The 24,486-nt window shown below is 46.2% G+C and overlaps 1 protein-coding gene and 1 pseudogene across 2 annotated transcripts in view; both read right to left on the bottom strand.

Moving 5' to 3' along the window:
- Positions 1-6,840, bottom strand: part of PPP1R18 (protein phosphatase 1 regulatory subunit 18) — a 52,253-nt gene extending 45,413 nt beyond the window's left edge. The window contains exons 1-2 of the mRNA XM_084840814.1: positions 6,763-6,840; positions 3,367-5,030 (exon numbers count right to left, since the gene is read on the bottom strand). Coding sequence (XP_084696940.1) covers positions 3,367-4,989 — 1,623 coding nt within the window. The 5' untranslated portion in view covers positions 4,990-5,030; positions 6,763-6,840. The remainder of the gene's footprint in view (positions 1-3,366; positions 5,031-6,762) is intronic.
- A 10,469-nt stretch (positions 6,841-17,309) lies between these two features.
- LOC146355272 (cholinesterase-like) lies at positions 17,310-23,808 on the bottom strand (annotated as a pseudogene). Its single transcript, XR_014788609.1, has 4 exons — positions 22,234-23,808; positions 19,857-20,037; positions 19,153-19,228; positions 17,310-17,737 (listed from the first exon to the last, which is right to left on the bottom strand). The product of XR_014788609.1 is annotated as a cholinesterase-like (transcript).
- Positions 23,809-24,486: the final 678 nt, after the last annotated feature.

Here is a 24,486-nt window from a genome sequence, read left to right as displayed (position 1 = left end):
ATGCTGGAGGTAATATACAGCCATCAGGACTAGTAGTCATTGACAGCGTTATCCTCCATGAATTGTCTAATCCCCTTTTAAAGCCATCCAAGCTGATGACCATCATAGAATCATAGAATAGTAGGGTTGGAAGGGGCCTACAAGGCCATCAACGCATCTTGTGGAAGTGGATTCCATGGTTTAACTATGCACCAGGTGAAGAAATACTTCCTTTTATCTGTCCTGAAATTTCCCACCATTCAGCTTCATGGCATGGCCCCAGGTTCTACTATTATGAGAGAATCTCATAGTTGATGAGATAGAGGATGAGAGAATCTCATGAATATGGGATCTTTTTGCTCTGTTAGGTGATGAAGCCCATTCCAACCCTTTTTTCCTTTTCCACTGCTTGTTTACCACATTTTAGTCCAAGCACCATGACAACAGGGCCAGGATATTCCAGACAGAACCTCAAAAATGCACACAGCACCTTGCCTTCTCAAAGGCCCAAATCACAGCCTAAACATTTGATGGCATTTCCAGCCCTACTTTCTCCCTGTAAGATTTTCAATGGATTCTTCTCTGGTTTTGACATGCCGCATCATGCCCCATTTACAGCAAGCAAACACATGGCTGCGGCTGCTACGGTCATTTCCTTGGCTCTGGTTCTGACTATATTCTTGCCTTCTTTGCATCTCTTCCCCAGAGGTCCCTTTCTCCACAAAATCACCTTCAAGCTCCCTCCAGATCCTGCACTTCTGGTCTGCCAAGGTGTTGGTCTTGATCAACCTTCCTGCTAAAATGTTCAATGGACACCCCACCCATGTTTTCTTCCACCCCACTCCCACTTCTTGGGGAAAGACAGTCACAGGCCTGCGTCTTATGTTACTCTCAAAGAACCCAGCTAGATCTGCACCAGGTGTGCTTTGAGGGCCAAGGTCACCCAATCAGAAGTTTGGTAGAGACTCATGCCTGGGACCCTTAGTCTCCAACAAACATCTAAAAAGCTGTAGCAAAAGACATGATCTGAAAAGGGAGATACAGCAGGTGAGGGGAAAGGTGCTTAATCCTCCCCCCACCCACTGTTTCTCCCCTGAACCCCACATCCCCAGCTGTTTTTGCTCCAGCAGGGGAATCTGGGAACCCAAAGCAGGTAGTGGGGAGCAGCTGGGGGAGGGAAGTGAAGTGGAGAAACAGTGGTTTAGGGAGAGGTTAAGCACCCCTTTCCTGTCTGCCCCCCCTATTGCACCCCCTTGCTACTTTTTAGATGTTTAGCAGTGGATTTCTAGGTTTGGATCTTCTACCAAGTGTCTAGTTTGGGCATAAGATGTGTGAAAATCAGTGCTCAACATCTAAATTAAGACTATTGTTGAGGAAAAAAACCCATCTTCCTGACCCCAACAAGCGACAATTCTGAGGCAATCATGACATACCTTTTATTTTCTTGAACAGTAGGTCTATTTGTCCTATTTGCATGTGTGTCTGTGTGTATTATGGTATATGTCAGAACTTGGGGTAGTACCCAGTGTTAGTCCTACATAGAATAAACCCATTGACATGAATGGGACTTAATTTAGTTGTGAGTAACTGAAGTCTCATTCATTTCAATGGGTCTACTCTACATAGGACTAACATTGGATACAATCCTTGGAGAAGGCCAAGTGTATTGGTGAAAGGCGTTTACAAAACAAAAGGATGTCCCACTGATGTCTCATTCCTTGGGGGGGGGGAGGAGAGAGAGCCTTTGCTCCTTTGGCAGCAGCTGCTTTCAGTGATCACAGCCAACTCCTGATGAAATTTCAGATGAACAAGCAATTGCATGTTAACTACAACCATGATATCGATCCTCCTTTGAACTAGGTGAAGATTTGCCTAGTTTTGGATGCGTGTTTGTAAAACCCAGCCAACACAACAGGGGACCTGGCCTGTAACTGGGGCTCCTGGGGTCAGTTGTCTATAAATACCACTTATGGCTAACGGCCATTTTCACACGTGATGCTTAAAAACCAGCCAGTAAAACCAAAACCAATTTCAAATGAATGTAAAAGCCAACAGTGTCCCTTCAATTTCCGTGATGCATTCTGTCCTACATTAACAACGTTCAGACATGGCAGCGAGGGAAGCCCGAAAGGTGCTTTCTAGCATCCTGTATGAAAAATGCTGCTATGGGTCAAGTGTCAACAAGTCAGCCACAACCCGCTTCAACAGTTCTGCACTGGGGGGCCTAATGGAACTCTCAGGATGCAGCAGAGTTCCTCTGAGCATTGGTGAGCGTTGTAGGGGAGGAATAAATTAAGAGGAGAAATGAAGGAAAGAGATAAAGAAAGATTGGCTGGGGACAAAAAGCACAGAAGACCTGGACAAAAAATGCTTCCAGGTGAAGCTTTTACCGTGCGATCGCCCTACTTCATTCAGAGAATTTTAGGGGTTGGGGGGGAGAGAGATACCATCTTCCATTTGTAATCCCCCACCCCATATTTTCCCACTGTGTCTTCTATCTTCTTTCTTACCACAAAATTAGAATTAAGGAGGGAAAGACAAAGGAGCTGTACAATGTCTTTTAATGAGTAGCATTAAGAGCCCTCTGTCTGGAAGCACCAGAAGTGCGCTCCACTGGGTAGTTGCTCAGACATACTAGAAGCTGTTAATGGTTTTGCCATACATGGCAATGAGTAAAATTACTGTGTATCCAATGCACCTTTTAAAAGACCAGCAATAAAAATTCACACCATTGTGCCTAGCATAAAAGGAATAGCCAATACCAAGAGGAGGGAGCCAAATGGAAGCTGGGTGGGTGGTGGTGGGCTTTTGGCTAGAGTGCTGGACTTGACCCTGAGAGACATGGATTTAGATCCTTTCAGACATGAGCTTGCTAAGTGCCCATGAGCAAACTGCATTCTCTTGGCATCGTTTGCCCATCTGTAAAATGGGAGTAACAGTGACTTGTTGTACCGAGATTTTGTACTTACTTTTTTTTTAATCTCCCAAACGGGGAAGTTTTAATCATAAAGAAGGCTAGGTCCTACTTGCTGCCCTTGAATCCCACTTCCTTTCACAAGATGATCAACAAGTTAAGTCGTTTCAGTGCAATTCCTTATATGAATATTTTCATGCTGGCTAGAGAATGCTGGGAGTTGTAGGGTTTTTTTTCCCCTCTCTAAACATGCACAGGATTGTGCCTTTAACGTAGAGATGAATAAACGGGACAAAGGAATGAAAGAGACAAGGTAAGAAAGGTAACAGAAGAGAAATCAGTGCAGAAGGTGCATGGGAAGCCAGCGTAAGAACAAATTAAACCAAGGAAATTAAACACTGTAGGATAACCAGGGGCGGGGCGGGGGGATAAAATGAGACGAAGTCAATGGTGGAAATGACAGGTGCATGTACCTTTTTCCGATGCGGGTCGTTCTTCGCAAGGCAGGATCTCTGTAAGGAGAGGTAACCTCCGATCACCTGGATCTCCTCAGCCGTGGGATAGCGTTTCTTTACAGGTGCCACAGCCGTGGGCACATCGCCCTCAATGCCGTTCTCCACGGTGGTGACAGGTGCAGCGGGAGCCTTGCGGGGATTGATCGTGATGGTGTTGCCGCTGCGGCGCTGCACAGCTGGGTGGGGGGACGAGGCCCAGGCCAAGCCCCCCACCCTGACATCCTCCTTAGCGTTGCTGCTCCCAATGCGTCTCATGGCCTCAGCCTCGGGCAGCTCGGCATCTGGGACAGGCTGCTCACGTCTGGGTGAGGAGCAGGAAGTGGGGGCCGGGGGCTTGACAGAAGGAGGAGAAGTGCTGGCTTCCTGCTTGGGTTCGGGAGGGGGGGAGGCCGAGGTACGTCGCGGCACCACCACAAAGGAGTTCCGGGAATGCAGACGCAGATTAGCCAAGGCCTTGCCCTGGATATCGTCCTCAGCAACCGAGGCTGGTGGTGATGCCGGATGGATCTCAAAAGTAGCCTCTGAATCACTACTATCTGGTCTGGGCCCTCTCTCTGGGGAGGCAGCCTCCCTCCCCCATGTTTTTCCGGTCAGGGAGCGCCTTGGTGGGCTGTCTGGCCAGGCCTCCCCACTGCTTGATTTGGCTTCAAACTGGCTGCGATAAGATGCCACAGTGTAGGGCACCGGCGGGGTCAGTCCCAGAAGGTCACGGGGAGGGCTGGGTGTGCTGTCATGGTTCTGCCGAGTTGGGCTGGGATCAGCCGGTGCCCGGCCGGGCTTCCTCGCCACATAGCTGCTTTCCGTTAGGTTCTCGGTACTAAGGGACCTCACTGGACGTGGCGACAGTGGGCCGCCTCCGTCCTCCTGGCTAAAACGGCTCAGCAATTTGCTCACCCGCCCTCGGCGTTGCTCCGGCAGTGACGCCCGGTAGTCGGCCCTGCCAACAGAATTGAGGTCTTCCACGCTGCGGCTCAGAGCGGACTTGACAATGAAGACCTCCCCGGCACGGATCTCAGTCACACTGCCTCCGCGGCGTGCCAACAGCTCATTGAGGGACTCCACACTGCCTGACTTGGCTTCCCCCACGTGCCGATCGCTGGCCAGCTGCTCCGGTGGTGCCCCTGGGACCGTCTCGATAATGATGACATTGTCGGCACGCAGTGTGCGGACGCCCGGAATCTGCCCATATAGATCCACTATCTGCTTGGCTTTAGTGTTGGTGAGGTCGCTCTCCGACTCCTTGTTGCGTCGCTTCTCCAGTTGAATGAAAGGGTTCTGATGGACTGGGCCAATCTTCTCCTGCAGCACCGAGCTCTCTGGCTCTCCCTCTTGGCAGGGTAATGGCACAGCAGGAGCCGGGGCCGCCCCACTCTCAGTTCCTCCTGGCCCTCCAGGCTCCGAGAAAGAGGTGCTAGAGCCCTGCTTGGCCCGGCGTCTTTCAATGATCTCCCGTTTCCAGGCTGGCATCTTAGCCATGCGGTCTTGCTGTTCCCGCTCCCGCCGACGGGCCTCCTCCTCCTCTTTTCGCCGACGCTCCAGTAACTGGAGCTTCCACTCTGGCAGTGCTGGAGCAGAGGACATCTTTGCCTAAGGAGTGGGATAGCAGGAACCAGTAGGGAAACCTGGGAAAGGAAGAGAAGTGTAAAAAAAAAAATAAAAGAAAGCAGAGGGTGAGAAATGGTTCAGGGATGAGGAGGCTACAAGGCAAAGGAAAAATGTGGAAGGAGAAGGGTGTGAGAGAAAGTCAGGGAAAGTGAAAGACAGCAGGAGATGGGAAAGGAGATAAGGGAGAGTCTAGAAAAAGAGAGCAAAGAAAGAAAGAGCAAAGTAGAGATGGGTGGGGAGAGGAGTGAGGGATAAAGAGGAGGAGAGAAGGAAGGGTATGTTAGAGTGGAAGAAGAGACCAGAGGCTGAGGAATGAAAAATGACTGAAGAAAAAAGGTGTGGAGGGAAGAGGACTACAGAAAGAAAGGAAGTGGAATAGAAGAGAAGAGGGGGATGGAGAAGAAGATGGGGGGGGGAGACAGATTCAGGGAAGGAGAGAAGGGAACTGATGGAGCAACAGGGATAGACCTAGAAGGAGGAGAAGGGAGGGAGGGAAGAACTAGGGAGGGGAAGGCAGTCACATAGGAGGGGTTAAGAAGTAGGGCTGAGAGCTATTCTGGCTACTCAGGAAGAGAGAGAGAGAAAGAGAAAAGATGAAAAGCCCTCCTTTGGGCCCCGCCTGTGACTTATTTTCTCCCCCCCCCCCACATACACACACACACCCACACCCAATCCACTCACCCTTTCCGGCACACGTCACACACACTCCCTCCCATGCCTTTGGGGAGGTGACAGTTCCACACATGGATCTTCACACAAGGAACCCAGGCATCCGAAGGAGGGAGCAGAAGCGGAAGGGGGACAGCAATGACCTAAAGATTACGTATCTCAAGGAGGGTACTTTAACCACATTTTTATCGACAGGACGGGAGTGGTTAATTAAAGAGGAGAAGGGGAAATAAGGGGGGGACCACCACTGACTGTTTTAAAAAATTGCCCTTTTTGCAATGCATTTTTATATAGCGGCAGAGTTTCTAAATCTGTTTTCGTGGCCATGAACACAAAACCAAAGATGGTGGTTATTCCAGATCAAATAATCTAGACTAAAATAATGGCATGCAGTAATCTGAAGAGGCAAGTGAGGGCACAGACCAAGGGGAATGACAATTCGTGCAGGTTACATGCAGTGCAATCGATACATGTCTACTCAGAAGTAAGCCCCATTGAGTTCAATGGGACTTACTCCCAGGTAAATGTGTATGGGATTGTAGCCTTAATCTAGATTAAATATGGAGGTCTTGTGCTTTCACACTAGAAATGGAACCTGATTCCAAAGAGCAGGGATGAAATGAATTTCACCATGGTTGCCTCAAGCCACAGAAGCCCAGCTGATTCCCCCACCCCCTTTTCCAGGTCCCCTGCCATGTCTGGCCCAAAGAGTAGGGAGGATTCCTGTAAACTGAACCCGGGGTGGAAAATGGTTTGGGGTCAGAAGGTCACATAGAACCCATATGACTTGGCACTGGGTCCAGGAGATTAATATGTCTTTACAGAAAGTAATACCACCTCAATGCTAAATTTTACACTTTTATGAAGTTGGGTAGGGCATAAATTAAATATGCTAAATTTTAAGCTTTCACGAAGTAGGATAGGACATAAATTAAACATCATAAATAAAATAAATCTTGAATGGCTCCAGGATGAGAGGCAGAAACTGATCTGGGCACCCCAGTGGATGACTGAAAGGGTGGAGGGGGAGCATGGGGTTGTGAGGGAGATGTGAACAAGATGAATGCAAATCTAATTTACCAGTGTTCAAGAGTTTCCAAATTTTAAGCAATCCCAGGAGTTCAAAAGCCAGCAGAACCAAAAGTTACGGAAAGGGCAGTGGCGCTAAATTGACTCTGGTACCTAACTCCACCTTTTGAAGTCCTTGACGGGTCAGACACAAGCCAAGATTCCAGCGGAGGAAACAAAGTCAGCGAGGCAATGGGAAAGATGTGCTCAAATCTCAGCAGCTCAGTTAGAATCCAGGAGTTCAAGGGAAACAATGCAGCCAGACGGCTGGATTTTCGTAGAACAAGAATTCCTTACGTCCAAAGAATTCCAAGAATTCAAGTGCCCAGGAACTCAGAAAAGAGGGTGTTTCTTCTTGTTGTTAAAAAAATCAAATCTAGGAACTCGATAGAACCCAGGCGTCTGAAGCGGAAGTAGTAGATCAAAGGAACCCTTTGGTTAGTGGTGGAACCCTTTGGTTATATATATCTCCCAGTAATTTGACAGAACCAATGCATCTGAGGACTGGAAGGGCGAGTCACAATCGTAGTAGATATAAACCCAGGCGTCCGAGATAGAATACGCCCCCCCCTCCCCCCAGACTACCTTCCAACCTCCAGCGGGGAATTTTCACGAATCCGTTAGATGGAACCCAGGCGTCCGAGAGGCTGAGCTGATGCTGGCAGGATGAAGGTTGTCCACGCCAAATGAGAAACCCGATCTGGAGCGATGGCTTGATTGGGTTGCTAGCAGAGGCTGCCACAGAAGCCTCCAAGAAATCCCCCAATCCACGGAGCAACGAGGGAAAGAAAAGGATCCCTCTCCACTTTCAAGCCAGCTTGGTCTCGGAGGTGCGGGGCAGGCGGGGAGCTGGATCCGTCGCTTGGCCCATGTTGACCGGGCGCGTGGCTGGCTGCGGCTGGTCCTTCGCGGTCGCCTTTGCCTGGGGAGGGACGGAGGGGTTTCAGCAGCCCCTGAAATCTCTTTTTTCCCCTTCCCCTCGATCCCCAAGCCAAGGGGAAGGGAGGAGATCCAGGCGGATCTGAGTCAAGGCTCTTGCCGGGAAAAAACGGCTTGGCTAGTCAGTTCCTTTTTCTTCTTCTCTCCTTCCTTTTTTCACCGTGTGCGGCTGCTGTTGCTTTTCAAGAAGAAGTTTTTGGATCGAGGTGACGGGGGGGGGGGGAGAGATCTTTATCAATCTCTTAACACATCCGCTTCTTTTAATCCTCTGCCGAGCTCCACCTCCACCCCCATGGCTTAAATCCTTTAACCCAGGAAGGCCCGGGGGGGGGGGGGGAGATAGGGAGACGAGAGGGAAAGAAAGGAAGAAAAAGATGGGGGGGGAGGGTTTTTTTTAAGAGAGAGGACAGAAAGCACAAGGAATGAGGAGAAAGAGGAAGGGGAAAATGGGGGTCTTTGTGTATAAACAGAAGGGGAGGACAATGAAAAGGGGCGGGGCTTGGCTGGCAGCAGACAACTGGGGGGCGGACTGGCGGGGTGTGTGTGTGGATCAGGGCAGGAAGGGAGGAGTTGGCTAGTCACAAATCTAGGATTTGAGATATATTTGCTATTTAAGAGCTCCACGGTTCCATAGGAATGGGGGCCACCGTAGACAGCCCTAGAGGGGAGAGAGCCGCCCCATAGAATCAGGCCTGCTCAACGGTACTAACCCATAGCTAGATTATTTATTTATACAGCTCTTTGCTGCAACCCCCACAGAACACGCTTCCCTGCCTGTACAGGCTTTCTCGCCCCTCAATGCAGAGCTCTCCCTGTAACTCTCTATGGTACGTTTCATTAGCGCTATGAGCTTCTAGGATATTTAGGCTGCACTCTTAAACACCCTTACCTGGCAGTTAAGTCCCACTGAAGTCAGTGGGATTGACTTCTGAGTAGACATACCTAGGTTCCTGCTGATGGGGACCTAACATACCGTCCTAGTACAAAGCTCTCTCCCCCGCCCCCCCAGGCCTTCAGGAAGTACAGGCAGCCCCATTGTCAAATAGATGGGTTTGGGATGTCACTTTCAAAGGCTTATGCCAACCTTCCCCAACCTGGTGCCTGCTGGAGGTGTTGGGACTACAACTCCCAGCATCCCCTGGTCAGCCATGCTGGTTGGGAGGTGCTAGGAGCTGTAGTCCAACCCCTCTAGAGAGCACCAGGTTGGGGAAGGCTGACATAGGCCTGAAGGCCATTTTAAAAGCAACATCTGAGATTTTTATGGTGCAGTCCATGGGCACCATTTGGGGCTGTGAGTACATGGTGGATTTTTGAGGGATCTGCCTGTAAATCATCATGAGGCTCCATTCCTCTGACCTGTGTTTGCACCACTGGTGCCACAAGGTGCTGGACCCATGTTTGTCACAGCACAGCCTGCATCCTTGGACATGAGGCATATTTATATCTGTGGTGGGGAGCATGTAGCCCTCCAGATGTTGTTGGACTGCAACTCCCATCAGCCCTAGCCACTGGTGAGGGGTGTTGCAGACCAACAACATTTGGAAGGCCACACCTTCCCCATCCCTGGTTAATATAATTAATTTGGGATGTTGTTCTTTCAAAATCATGGGATTTGTACCTCAGTTCTGTGTTCTTTTGGCTAAGAAGGACTACAGGGTGATTGATTCATGTCTCATACAATGCAGACCATGGATATGGATGTGAGCAATGATTAGATGGTGGACTTAAGACATCTGCCTGTAAAATTAGGTTTCACGCTTCGGATGTATGTTTTTGCACCATAGTATTGCTACAAGGAGCTGGAGCCATGGTTCTCATGGTGCAGTCTGGGCAGTTAAGCAACTGTCTACCACTTCCTGCTGTAGAACAGATGCTAGGCTGGTCTTGAGGCCTCAGTGCTTATGGCACAGAACAGACCGCTAGACAGTGGATTTGAGTTGCCATGAGAATTCAGGAGGATTTGTGGAGAGCCCAGAAAGCTCAGAACATGGTCTGAAGGCAAATGCCACAGCAGTTACTTAGTGAAGCTCAGCAGTTCCGGGTCTGGTCAGTGAGATCACCCAGGAACCCAATGCCTTGAATTTTATGAGAGGCAGGCAGGATGGGAAAATGTAATTTGTACCAATTTGGACATCTGGCCCTCCCCACTTTGCATTGGCCCTCCTTACTCTGTTCTTGGAAATTGGCCCCCAGGCCAAAAAAGTTCAGCACCCCTGATGTAGATGTAACAAGAACAACAATGAAACTGGTATTCCAACTTCTTTACTCTATTTTCTAGAGAGGACATCATCCTTTCAATGGTGGACAGGGACATTCTTGGAAGCAGGCTCAGTTGGGTAACACTTGCATGAATTAACAGTTTAGGAGGAGGAATAAATATTCACCTGTAAGAATGAGTAGAAAAAAGAAATATGCATAGGGCTTGTTCTGCTGAAAACAGGACCTGAAAAACTAGGCACCAGAAATTTAAATAAATCCTCTCCAGTTGGGTTTATAGAAATCTCCAATCTGAGGTATGCAAAAGTATTTGTACATGCCAAAGAGCAGTGGGTTTTTAAAGATTTTTTAAATCTCAGATCGATTTCAGGATTTATTTATTTATTTCATTTCTATACCGCCCAATAGCTGAAGCTCTCTGGGTGGTTCACAAAAATTAAAACCAAATGGCACACAATAAAACAATTTAAAATATATAGAACATTAAAACCACAATGTAACAATACAACCACAATAAAACCTAGCAGCAGTTGTTGTTGTTCAGTCGTTCAGTCGTGTCCGATTCTTCGTGACCCCATGGACTGTAGCACGCCAGGCCTTCCTGTCCTCCGCTCTCTCCTGGAGTGTGCTCAAGTTCATATTCATTGCATCGGTGATGCTATCTAGCCATCTCATCCTCTGCCGACCCCTTCTCCTTTTGCCTTCAATCTTTTTTCCAGTGCAGGAATTTAAAATACAGATTTAAAACACAAAGCTAAGAGTCTAGAAAGCTAAAATGCCTGGGAAAATAAAAAGGTCTTCACCTGGCACTGAAAGGAATACAATGTAGGAATACAATTTATTTCTGATACAGGTTTTTTTCAATAATGGGCAGCAAGAATAAGGTCACTTTATGAAATCCTGCTGATTTAGGTATTCTTCAGGGTTGTGGAGACAGCTGATTTTATTGATAAATGGAAAACCAACAAAAGTTGGTGTCAGGATTATGTGATGAGCTACATTCCGATTGAGGTTCTGGATTGTGGGGTGATGATTCTCAGTATAGGGATGAAGTGTGTTTTATTACGGGTCTTGATAATAGGGATGTTCTACATGTGTGTAGCTGGGTTTCTTCTCCCCTCTTTAATACCCAGAGAGAAGTGGCAGGGAAACACTTTAGCAGGTGTTCAGCAGCCATCCACCACTTCCTGCTCTGTAGCAGATATTAGGCTGGTTTGGGGCCTCAGTGCATTATGGGTCAGGGCAGAAATGGAAGCAGAACTTTTAAGAATGCCTTTCGGTAGGAGGTCCTACCTGGAGGCCATGGCAGCGCCCTGGCTTGTTATCTCAACTGCTAGCACCAGCCTGGCTCAGCCATCCTAGAGAAGACTCAGTGGTTTCAAAGAACATTTACTATAGCTGTTACTCCAGTATCTAATAACACGAACACTGAAGCTGGTAAACTGACATCACATAGTTAGAAAACAGTAATATCGCTAACTGTTGATGCCAGAACAGCTGGAAAACTTCAAGAATCTTCTGCTGGTTATGCAAACAAGGGATAAAAACAGATAATCTTACCTTGCATTATGGCCTTGTCTGGATTTTTAAAAATCGGGTTGATGGTTGCAGTTGGTGCAGTCTTCCTGATCGGCTGTTCTTAACACGTATGTGGTTTGGGTTCTGTAGACCTAATGCTGCCTCTGGTCCCACTGTTGACCATTTCCTCACTGTGTGTATTTGTATATGTAACTGTCTACTGAGGATAACACATGGTGCATCTGATTGTGGGCTCGTCTAATCTACAAAAGGTTATGCCAGATTAAATGTTTGTCTTTTAAGGTGCCACGGGACGCTTCATTGTTCTTAGGGACAGGCACGATGTATTACTGTAATGAGTGCGAGGGGGACCTACCCACGAATCTAGTGGTGTAGGGTCTCTCAGTAAACTGGGGGTCTAGCTGCATGGTCAGCTGCCTTGTTGGAGGCCCTTATACCAACATAACTGTCTCTTTACTTGGTGGTCAGCATGATGGTGCCACCTAGCGTCTAGCTGATATTACTAGCTTCTCGGGATCCCCTCATGTACAGCAAATGGCTAGAGTGATTATTTTAAACAGTGTGATACGACAGAAGGATAATTTTGTGCGGTTTACATGGTGATTTCTTTTGTCCAAATATTTTTGACCCTGCAAAACTTGTGAAAAGAGACAATATTGGGGGAAGGGTACACATCATGGCAATGATGCCTCTGGTGCACCACTTCCATCATTCCATTGTTCTCCTGCCTGTTACTAACAGCATATTTTTTGTATTGGTTGCATTTAATGCAGTCCATTATCCTCCATACTTTGACTAGCCGTTTGTGTTTGCACTGCATCATGTGTCCTATACGCCTACCTTCAGGTTATTTTCCACAATATTAGAGTAGCCTTCCCCAGTGTGGTGCCCTCCAGATGTTTTGGACTATAGCTCCCATCATCCCTGACCATCGGCTATGCTGGCTGGGGCTGATGAGAGGTGTAGTCCAAAATCTGGAAGGCACCATGTTGGGTAAGGCTGATCTACATTTTTTTAAGGTCTGAAAGGTGGTATAGTACGATGACTCATTGACAGGAAGAGTCTAATTTAGCAGAAAAGTGCTGACTGATGACATGTACACATTATTCCCAGCTCTACTAAACAGCAGACCTGACAGGTTGGCATCGCCACTCAACCTTTTTGTATCTCCCCTAACAGGAAGGGTGTGTCTGGAAAGCCCAGGCAGCCAAAGTGATTCAGCATGTAGAGACTGAAGAGTTCAAACATCCCCTTGGCTTTTGCAAAGCTGCCATTCCTGCCTTGCTTTGGCTGGTGCACTCTTTTGGCCCAAGCAGTCTTCCTTGTGTGGGTGCTGTCCACAAGAAATCTGCAGCTAGAGTTATTCCCAAAGGAAACCAGAGCAAAAGGGGCCAGGTTATCTGAAGGATCACCTCCTCCCATATGTGCCTGCCCAGACCTTAAGATCATTCTCAGTGGCCCTTTTTCGTGAGCCCCTGCCAAAGGAAGTGAGGCAGGTGGCTACTAGGGGGAGGGCTTTTTCTGCTGTGGCACCCCGGCTGTGGAAAAAGCTCCCTAGAGAGGTTCGCCTGGCACCTATATTGTATTCCTTCCGGTGCCAGGTGAAGACCTTTTTATTTCACCAGGCATTTTAGCTTTCTAGAGTTTCAGCTTTGCTGTTTTAAATCTGTATTTTAAATCTCTGCATTGCTGCTAGGTTTTATTCTGCTTTTATTGTTATATTGTGGTTTTAATGTTTTTATATTTTACATTGTTTTACTGTGTGCTTTTTGGTTTTAATTTGTGTGAACCGCCCAGATAGGTTCGGCTATTGGGTGGTATAGAAATGAAATGAATGAATGAATGAATGAATAAAATAAATGCCTTCAAGCCAAGGGCACATTCAGCCACCTGTCACAGCTGTCCATGCTATCAGCTGAGCTGTTGAAGGGCATATCAGGTTCCATATCATCTGCTCCAAGATGTATGGTGGTACTACAGTGACCTATGCTGCTAGATTCTCACACCCAGCCATGACAAAGAGGTCTTGAGTTTCTGTATTGTAGGGGTCCCCAACCTTTTTGGACCAGTGGGCACATTTGGAATTGTGTAGGTACTCTCACAAAATGGCTGCCATGGGGGGCTTGCATGGCTGCTATAGTGGGCATGGCCAGTCACAAAACACTCATTTCCCAGAACAGAAACTGATGAGAATAAAAGAAAAGTTGCATGCCCAAGAACCTAAGTACAAGGAAGAGTTGGATCTGAATTCACAGAAGGCAAACTGGTGATGTGTTGAGAAAGACACGCATGTGAGCACAGGAAAAACACCCTCTCTCTCTCCTGTAACCCATACCCTTTAGCCTTAACATCCTCCAACTTACACTTTCTGGGTGGCTGTTTTTTGTTTTTCTAAAACTCTTTCTGGGGTTCATGTGGCACTAAAATAAAAGTGGTGCTGGAGGCCTTTGCTTGGCTTTGCAGCATGCCAGCGTCCCAGATTTTTTTTAAAAAAACCCTCAATAAATAAAAGCAAATCAGGAGGGTCAGGGAACCTGGTTGGTGCCAAGGGAGGTGCCTGTAGGGACATTGGTTTCCACAGGCACCATGTTGCGGATCCCAGGGCTATCACATTTGCCTGACTTCCAAAAGATCCCTGAGGCGGAAGCACTCAGTGGCATTCTCATCTGCCTATGGAAGACAAAAGTGATGAATCCCCCTTTCATTTGTCTGCAACTATTTGTGAACTATACAGTCAGTAAAAACAAGACCGGAAGCTGACTGTGGCTCAGATCATGAGCTGCTTGTTGCAAAATTTCGGCTTAAATTGAAGAACATAGGGAAACCACTAAACCATTCAGGTATGACCTAAATCATATCCCTTATGAATATACAGTGGAGGTGAGGAATAGATTTAAGGGATTAGACCTGATAGACAGAGTGCCTGAGGAACTATGGACGGAGGTCCGTAACATTGTTCAGGAGGCAGCAACTAGATCCATCCCAAAGAAAAAGAAATGCAAGAAAGCAAAGTGGCTGTCTGAGGAGGCTTTACAAGTAGCTGAGGAAAGAAGGGAAGCAAAAAGCAAGGGAGAAAGGGGAAGATATATCCAACTGAATGAGGAGTTCCAGAGAATAGCAAGGAGAGACAAGAAGGCCTTCTTAAATGAACAAAACAGAATGGGAAAGACTAGAGATCTCTTCAAGGAAATCAGAGATCTCAAGGGAACGTTTTGTGCAAAGACAGGCATGATAAAGGACAAAAAAGGCAGGGACCTAACAGAAGCAGATGAGATTAAGTAGGGGTGGAAAGAATACACAGAAGAACTATAAAGGAAAGATCTTAATGTCCCTGATAGCCGTTATAGTGCGGTCACTGAACTTGAGCCGGACATCCTAGAGAGTGAAGTCAAGTGGGCCTTAGCAAGCATTACTAACAACAAAGATAGCGGAGATGATAGTATTCCAGCTGAGCTATTTAAAATCCTAAAAGATTATGCTGTTAAAGTGCTGCACTCAATATGCCAACAAATTTGGAACACTCAACAGTGGCCACAAGACTTGGAAAAGGTCAGATTACATTCCAATTCCAAAGAAGGGCAATGCCAAAGAGTGTTCAAACTACCGCACAATTGCGCTCATTTCACATGCCAGCAAGGTCATGCTCAAAATCCTACAAGCTAGGCTTCAGCAGTATGTGAACCGAGAACTACCGGAAGTACAAGCGGGGTTTCGAAGAGGCAGAGGAACTAGAGATCAAATCGCCAACTTTCGCTGGATCATGGAGAAAGCAAGAGAATTCCCGAAAAACGTATATTTCTGCTTCATTGACTATGCTAAAGCCTTTTGAGTGTGTGGATCACAACAAACTGTGGCAAATTCTTAAAGAGATGTGAGTACCAGACCACCTTACCTGTCTCCGGAGAAACCTGTACGAGGGACAAGAAGCAACAGTAAGAACCAGACATGGAACAACCAATTGGTTCAAAATTGGGAAAGGAGTACGACAAGGCTGTATATTGTCACCCTGCTTATTTAACTTATATGCAGAGTACATCATGAGAAACGCTGGGTTGGATGAATCACAGGTCGGGATTAAGATTGTCGGGAGAATTATCAACAACCTCAGATATGCAGACGATACCACCCTAATGGCAGAAAGTGAAGAGAATCTAAAGAGTCTCTTGAGGGCGAAAGTGGAGTGCAAAAGCTGGTTTGAAACTCAACATTAAAAAAACGAAGATCATGGCATCTGGCCCCATCACTTCCTGGCATATGGAAGGGGAAGAAATGGAAGCAGTGTCAGATTGTATTTTCTTGGGCTCCAAGATCACCGCAGACGGTGACTGTAGCCATGAAATTAAAAGATGCTTGCTTCTTGGGAGGAAAGCTATGGCAAACCTAGACAGCATAGTAAGAAGCAGAGACATCACCTCGCCAACAAAAGTCCGTATAATCAAAGCTATGGTTTTCCCACTAGCAACGTATGGCTGTGAGAGCTGGACTATAAGGAAGGCTGAGCGCCGAAGAATTGATGCTTTCGAACTATGGTGCTGGAGAAGACTCTTACAAGTCCCCTGGACTGCAAGGAGGTCAAATCAGTCAGTCCTAAAGGAAATCAACCCTGAGCGCTCATTGGAAGGACAGATCCTGAAGCTGAAGCTCAAATATTTTGGCCACCTAATGCAAAGAGAAAACTCCCTGGAAAAGACCCTGATACTGGGAAAGATTGAAGGCAAAATGAGAAGGGGACAACAGAGGATGAGATGGCTTCACTGATGCAATGAATATGAATTTGAGCACACTCCGGGAGAGAGCGGAGGACAGGAAGGCCTGGCTTGCTATGATCCATGGGGTCACAGAGAGTCGGACACGACTGAACAACAACAACAACAGTTTTAATCTTCCCTGCCCCCCCCCTAAAAAAAATTGAAGAGTGCATTCCAGCACACAAACAAATTTCAGTATAAACACATCCTCTCAGGTTTCTCTTATTCCACATTTTTACATAATATAAATGGTATTCCCTTTTTTGGAGAAATATCTGCTAGTCTAATGAACACTGTGTTTATAATCATTGCTATATTGTTCAGGTAGCCATAATTACAGGGATCCGTAAGATCATGTTTTGCCATTGTGTTTTCCTGCTTCCTACTAGCCAATGACGTAGGGTGTGGAAATGTGCTGGCCACTGTGCAACTAGAAAACCTCAATCAATTTCCGCTGGTTATGCAAATCAGGGATAAAAGCAGAACATCTTCCCTTGGATTATGGCCATGTCTGGATTTAAAAAACAAACAAACCGTTTGATAGTTGCAGTTGGCACAGGCTTCTTTGATGGAACAGTAGAAAGGAAGCACAAAAGGAACGCTTGGGTTACACTGGTTGATCAGTGGGTGGGTGCGAGGTTGGAGTAGATGGCATTTGGCTCTTTCCAACTCACCTCCAGGTGCCCCTGCCAAATGCAGCGAGGCAAGTGGCTACAAGAGACAGGGCCTTTTCAGTGGTGGTGGCGCCCCCTTTTGTGGAATGTTCTCCTTAGAGAAGCTCACCTGGCTCCTACATTATGGTCTTTTTGGCACCAGATAAAGCCCTTTTTATTCTCCCAGGCATTTAAAGAACTGCTTTTAATACTCCATTCTGCTGCTGGTTGTAATCTGATTTTCTTCTTTCCTGCTGGTCTTCTCTTGGTTTTATTCTGTGCTGTTTTTACTTTTTGTTTCAATACTTATACTGTAAGTTTTAATGTATTGTACACCACCAGAGAACTTCTGTTATTGGGCAGTTCAAAAGTACAGTAGGTAAGTAAATAAATATGAAGCTTTCAATATCCAAACTTAGAGAGCAAAAGATATCAACGCACACACCAAGAACAATGCAGACATACTTGCCAATATTACTTTTATTTATTTATCTTACCTATATCTTGTCTTTCCTCTAAGGTACTCAGGATGATATACATGGTTCTCACCCCCATTTAATCCTCAAAACAACCCACTGAAGTAGGTTAGGCAGAGAGAGAGAGAGAGAGAGAGAGAGAGAGAGACTGGCTGGCTGGCTAAAGGTTAGTCAGTGAGTTCCATGGCTTTGTGGCGATCTGAAATCTGCCCCCCCCCCGCCCCCAGTTCAAATCCAACACTCTTAACTTTCCCACTAGAGTTGAATGTTTTTCACCAGTTTCCTTGTGAAATTCCAAATTATGTCAATGTCCTTTGTAATGTAGAGTCAGCAACAGGAAGCTGAGTAAGCACTTTCAAAATGGAGGCTATCAGTAGTTGCCATCCTTCTGGTTCAGCTGGCAGAGCGAAGGACCCTTGGAGAAACAACAATGGTGATCAGGCAGCTCTTTATCAGACAACAGCAGGTCCTGTCTAGGAAATGACTCTTCACAATTCCACACTGAAAATTCTCCAGCATCTCTTTCCAGCTGCTGCCTGTGACTTTTTGGGAATGTTTTCTGAGGGACACAAAGCACTTGGTGTTGGCAGTAGCTCATATCACAAGTGGAGCACAGCTTGGAATAGTTGTGTTTGAGTGTGATGGAAGATGTTCTGAGAAACCACTGGCAACCAATAAGGAATACTGTCATGCCTGTGGCTGTGCTGGCTTTGACCTATGAAGCCCGAAAAGTCTGGGAACCAAGGTACCTGTCTGACCACCTGCTCCCATATGAACTTGCCTGATTGTTAAGAACTTCAGAGGCTCAGTGTCCCTACCTTCTGAGTTGAGGTCAGTAGTCAGCAAGAGGCAAGGCCTTTTTGGTCATGGTACCTTGCTTCTGGAACTCTCTCCCTCCCTCTGCCAATTCACTAGACTCCTTGATGATTTTAGGAAACAACATAAATGTCCCCTTAGCTTTTGATGGGATCTGACCCTTACTCTTGCTAATGAAACAGGGGTTGTTGTTTTTTTACCATTTTAAAGTTGCTGTGTTTTAATATTGATTTCATGTTTTTTTTATATTGCTAGCTGCCTTGGCAATCCTTGCGATTGGGAGAATATAAATATTTTAAATAAATAAACTCCTCTGTATGATTAAAAACAAAGAAATGTTTCCCTATTTCAGAGTACTGTGATAACCCATTTTCCACAAAATGCCTTGAGGCAAAAGCATTACTCATGCTTGCCACTTCTGTCTTTAATTTAAAATTTAAAACTTTAATTTAAAAATGGGGAGATGTACAGTCCTACAAGCTGGGGATTTACTGCGTTCAAAAGAAAATCAAAAAGCAATATGTAAAAAAAATGAAGAGGCATTGTAGCCATAGCAAGGACGTAGGGTAGCATTTCTGATTATTCTTGTTCTCCAATGAATGGAGAGTCGGTAAGATAAGTGACTTGGGTTGCATAACTGTAGAGGAGTTTGTTTCTGAGAAAAAGGAATATAAGGGAAAGCATTTAACTGGAAATGGGATTTCATGTTTTAAAGTCTGTTAGTGAAAATTACTGTAAGCTGCCCTGAATTATGCAGGATAGTATGGAGGCATAAACTGAAAATAAACATAGTATGGAAACATAATGTGAAATAAATATAGAGCACAATCCAGTCAAAATTAAGCACCTTTTAAGCCCCACTTATTTTCAAAAGAAAGGTAAGCACCTTCTTCATGGAAGTTAAAAATACTTAATTTTGACTGCATGAAATAGCATTCCACCTAAAAGATTTCACTGTTTTTATGGCCTTGATGAGCTGCTTCCTCCCAATACCCAAGATCCCTCCATTCATACCTCTGAGAAACATTTCCCTCTTAATTTACAGTTCCTGCTTCCTGTCTAGATTGCACAGAATCTTCTTGGGGCTTGTCTGTGGCAGAAGGAAGAGGAAAGAAAATAAACTTCTGACAAAGTATAACAAGGCCATGTGGTAGTCAAAACTGAGAATCTTGCTCACTAGATAGCAACATCTACCCATGGTAGGCCTGGGTAGCAACATGTTTTCATATTCAGGAGAGAACAAAAAACTGTCACACAGTAAAAAAATAAAATATGGTTTTTCTACCCTGGCTTTTTAAAGATAGACCCTAGACCCTAAAAAAAACTGATATCCTTCAGACTCTAGGGTGCTTCCAGACTGAGGGCTCCTAGAGCTACCAACAAGAAGCCATTGTGCAGCTAATCTGTCTTTTCCCCCCTTAACGGATATTTAGCAATTAAAAAAAAAGATGGAAAGAATTGTGGGAAAATATGAGATGGTTATGAATGGAAGACATCATTTTTTTGGAACCCCCCCCAACAAAATTATGTGAATGAAGCAGGTAATGGTGCCTTAAAAGCCTCATCTAGAAGCACTACATCGTCAGGATGTCTAGAGTCATTGCTCCTTAGTTCAAAACAATGGTCATGGCAGTGTTTTGCATCAGTCACCTCTACGTGACACAGCATATGGGGGAATGTCTAGTTCAGGAAAAGGCTTTGGGTCTCCCCACACCTACTTTCAGGGCTTCAACCCACTTGGCTTTGATGCCTGATAAAAGTGTCTTCCAGAAACCACAGTGCTGAGCAGGTGATGTCTCCATGATATGGGACAGCTCTGTGCTGATACGGAAGAAGCTGTGCTCCGCAGGGTTGTAGAGGGGCCATTTTGTTTCACTGATGACTGAAGGAGTGGGATTGCTGTGCAGAAAGCAAAGCAAAGACATAATGATTCATGGAGGCAGACAAATAGCATTCTGTATGGGACTGTTTTAATCGGGTGGACAGGAGTTCCAAAACAACTATGGTGAGTACCAATAAAATATTTCACCCATATTCCTAATTAAGCTTAGAGACCTCGTTTAACATTAGGTGAGTGTTGAAAACTATGTGATGTGTTTTCATCACTGTCAACAAAATATTCTAGAACTTGAGCCAGGATAGTGGTGTCATGTGCTAACATGGCTGCCACTTCATTGATGTATGCAGAAGAGGAAGTGAGGCTATTTCTGGTTAAAAGACCAGCCTTTTCACACAGCAGAGAACAGGTCCTTAAAATGATTGTCGGTTCCCACTGTTTCCTGTGAGGAAGATGTCATGCAGTAAAGCACTCAAACAATGAGGTAGAATTGTGCACTTTGTGATAAAAAGCATGAAACATGGCATATACAAGGGGAACCCTAAGCTAAACTAAGATAGGGAGGCATTCCCAATATTCTCAGAGTTCAAAATGGTGGCCAGTTGTGTACACGTTAGTGGGGGCTGGTTACCTGTAATGTAGTATTTCCGATTCTATGGATCTGATTTACATTTTCTTTATACAAAAGGGTTGGATCCAGACGTAGGCATACTCAGAGTAGACCTGTTTAAAACAATACATTTCAATAGGTCTACTCTAAATATGACTAGGTTTGCATCCAACCCAGAGTACAGACCACTAACCAGGTAGTAATTATATGTGAAGAATTACTATAATGTAAAATGTAATATATTAATAACATAGTGCAGTATATGAAAATGGATAATACTAGTTTTTATTTGCAAGTTTCTATGAAGTTTCAAAGCACTGACTCACACTAATTCACTGCACACTGTCCCTCACAAAAACACACTGCAAGTGAATTATGCAACTCTATACTTCCCCAAGTAGAATCATAGAATAGTAGAGTTGGAAGGGGCCTACACGGCCATCGAGTCCAACCCCCTGCTCAATGCAGGAAGTAGCTAATGCAACACTACTTGCAACTACAATGAATCAGTCAATAGCAGCTAAATGCAACTTCTGGAAATCTCATCCAGTACAATTCATATTGGTTATCTACTGGTGACCACCACCGAGCTACGGGTGAAGAAAGCATGGGCTGGGTTGCAGATTAGAATCATAGAACAGTAGGGTTGGAAGGGGCCTATAAGACCATAAAGTCCAACCCCCTGCTCAATGCAGAAATCCAAGTCAAAACATCCCTAACAAATGGCTGTCCAGCTTCATCTTGAATGTCTCCAGTGTGGGAGCACCCACCACCTCCCTAGGGAATTGGTTCCATTGTCGTATTGCTCTAACAGTCAGGAAGTTTTTCCTGATGTTCAGCCGGAATCTGGCTTCCTGTAACTTGAGCCAGATTCCGGCTCAATAAGGGCGCAATCCTACGTTTTCCACCCTCGATTACTGTAAGCCTCCGAACTTGGAGGCTTACGATCATCCAGCACAGAGCAGGAGGTTTGACGGAGGCAATACTCATCCTCCCATTCTACATTTTTCACTAGAGTTTTTCTCCCGTCTAGCTGAGGTGTTTCAGAAGGGGAGGAAAGGAGGCTGCAGAAGTCTCAGGATAACTTATATCCTGGTCTGTCCAGTCTCCCCCGCCTTCCTCCCTTTTCCTGACCTCGTGTTCCCAACCTCAGAGAGCCAGCCAGCGTGATTCTTTCTGTGCCGGCTGCAGGGGGGGGGGGGGCACTGTCTCTGACCTCAGATCTGGGAATCCAAAGTATCCTATGGCCCTTCAGACGCTGTCTATGGGCTATAGGATTGCTCCCTAAATGCCTGTTCCCAACAATAGCCACCTTGATATACAGAAAATGCAAATGAACCCAGGGAACCTGAGATAATTCATTGAAATGATGAATTATCTCAGGTTCCTTGGGTTCATTTGCATTTTCTAATTACACACAGGTAGTTACAAAATTGACTGCCATTTTGAACTTTGAGAATATTAAAAATGTCTTCCTATCTTATTTTGAGCTTGACAGGGTACTCTTTGCATAGGTTAAGTTTTGTATTTTTATCACAAGGTGAACAAGGACTTTGCTAAGCTGCTGTACTAGTAGGGAAGTCACTGTGCTCTTTTTGGAGAATGTCAACATACTGTGACAGAAGAGGAAAACAAATAGATTTCTTACCCACTTCTGGCAAACTCTGCCCAGTACCGCATTACCAGGGGGATGAGTGCTAACTCCGCCTCTGTGTAAGTTTCATTGGTTCCTTTCATTAATGTCAAAGTTCCAAAAAGGTATGGGAGCTCATATCCATGGGCCGACCCCATCCATTCAGGCCAAACTGAACCAGTGCTGCAGTGGGTAAAAGTATAAACATACACGGAGCTCCCGACCTTCATCATCGTCATGGCCACTTCAGCCAACAGACATACAAAAAAGTAATCACCATAGGCTTGCGACATGGCTGAACGATACTATGCTGGGCCTTCAGGTTCCACTTGACTGTACCTCACAGCTATAGCTTGGATGCGGTCATTCGTTGCATTGCGCACACTCATCCTTAACCCCTGCAACAGCTGCTCCCAGGTCAAAAGTCTGTCGTTGAACATGTGCAAGAAAGGACCTCCATACAAGAGGAAGGCAGATCCCTCATCAGAGGTGGCACCAATCATAATAGGCTTAGCCTGGAAGTGCCTGGACTCCAGAAGCTTCCGTGGCTCGTCAGTGAGAAAGTCTCCATCTGTTGTTGGTGTGAAGATTCAGAATTACCTGGGGCTCCACAACATATAACTCGTGCTTTTGGAACTCTTCCATGTCCTTCCCCTGCAAGCAACTCACTGCAGCACTGTCCTCATCTTCAGTACAGCCCATCAGCTGTGCCAGAGTCAGGGCTCTCCTCTTGGCCTCCTCAGGATTCACCCAAGCCCAGGCTGCTTTGTATGGGACCAGGCAGTTCCACTCTGTAGCACAGCACGATCAAAGAGAGGCTGGCTCCCCGGTGGGAGGAGGTGGAGACCCACCGGTCCTCCTCCAGAACTCTGGCCAAAAAGTGTTATCCGAGCAGGGTCTCCCCCGAAGACAGTGGCATTTTTCCTCACCCACTTCAGGGCCAGCTGTTGGTCCAAGAGGCCCATGTTTCCTGGGGCAGCTGGTGGTAATGAAAGGAAGCCCAGAGCCCCCAGGCGGTAATTCATGGAGACCACAATGACATTCTCAACGGCCGTTAAGAATGCACCATTGTATGGGACCAGGGAGGCTGTGCCAAGACAAAATCCCCCACCATGGATCCAGACAAGGACAGCAGCTGGATTGGAGAGCTGGGGGTGGGGCACCCAGACATTGAGGGAGAGACAGTCCTCTGAACGGGGCGTGTTGGCAGTCCATGTTTCAGCATCAGGATAGCCAGAAATAACAATCTGGTGCCAGAAATTCCCAAAACCCGTGGCCTCCAAGACATGGCTCCATGGCTGATGGGGAACAGGCTTTTGGAAGCGTAATTTCCCTAAGGGGGGTTCTGCATAGGGGATACCCCAAAAAGCCAAGACTGCACCAGAGCCAACTAGAATGAGCTTGCCCTGGATTGGGCCACTGTTGGGGATCACCACCGTGTCATCTTTTGTGGCAGGGCTGGATCCCAGCAAGGAAAAGAGGAGGCCCAAGAACAAAGAGAGATTGGTCATTGCTGCAGCTGAAAGGGAAGCATCCAAAAAGGCATTACAGAGTAGAGCATTTAGCCTTCCAAAACCTATTCTTGGTTTTGAGGGACAGCTAGCTCAAGAGTTAGAGGAATGGGAGCACAACTAAAGACCAATTTGAGAAAAACTACAGTAGGCCTCATGATCATCCTAGGTTGTGGGGATAGAACCTACAGTCAGGGCCAGAAATATTGGAACAAGGATAACTGTTTTGGCAGTTGGCCTCTGTACACCACCACATTGAAGGTGAAAGGAAACACACCCAGATGGAAGCGAAGTCAGGACTTTCAGATGTAATTCAAGGGGTTTGACAAAAGTGGGGCACTAACCATTCACGAAGGACAGCCAGTGGCATACACCCCCCCCCCCATCGTTGGAGGTTCATAAGTAATGGAATGACTAGCTGACAAGCAGCTGCATGGCCAGGTGTGGCCCATTTCCTGGGTACCCCATGACCAATCAAGCAGATAAAAGGCCTGGAGGTGCTTCTGAGTGTTACATTTGCATTTGGTAGCTGTTCACTGGAACCCCCAACATGAGGTCCAAAGAAGTGTCCATGCGAGTGAAGGAGGCCATCATTAGGCTGAGGAAACAAAATAAACCCATCAGAGAGATAGCAAAAACAGTGGGAGTGGCCAATACAACAGTTTGGAACATCCTGAAAAAGAAGGAATTAACTGGCAAGCTCAGCAACAGCAAAAGGCCTGGAAGACCACGGAAGACAACTGTAGTGGATGACCAC

The sequence above is a fragment of the Heloderma suspectum genome, chromosome 2 (genome assembly GCF_057233095.1).
Source record: "Heloderma suspectum isolate Gila_16-S chromosome 2, 16-S_ref, whole genome shotgun sequence".
Lineage (NCBI taxonomy): Eukaryota > Metazoa > Chordata > Lepidosauria > Squamata > Helodermatidae > Heloderma > Heloderma suspectum.
The sequence above is the reverse complement of the archived record's forward strand: the minus strand, read 5'-3'. Positions and strand labels throughout refer to the sequence as shown.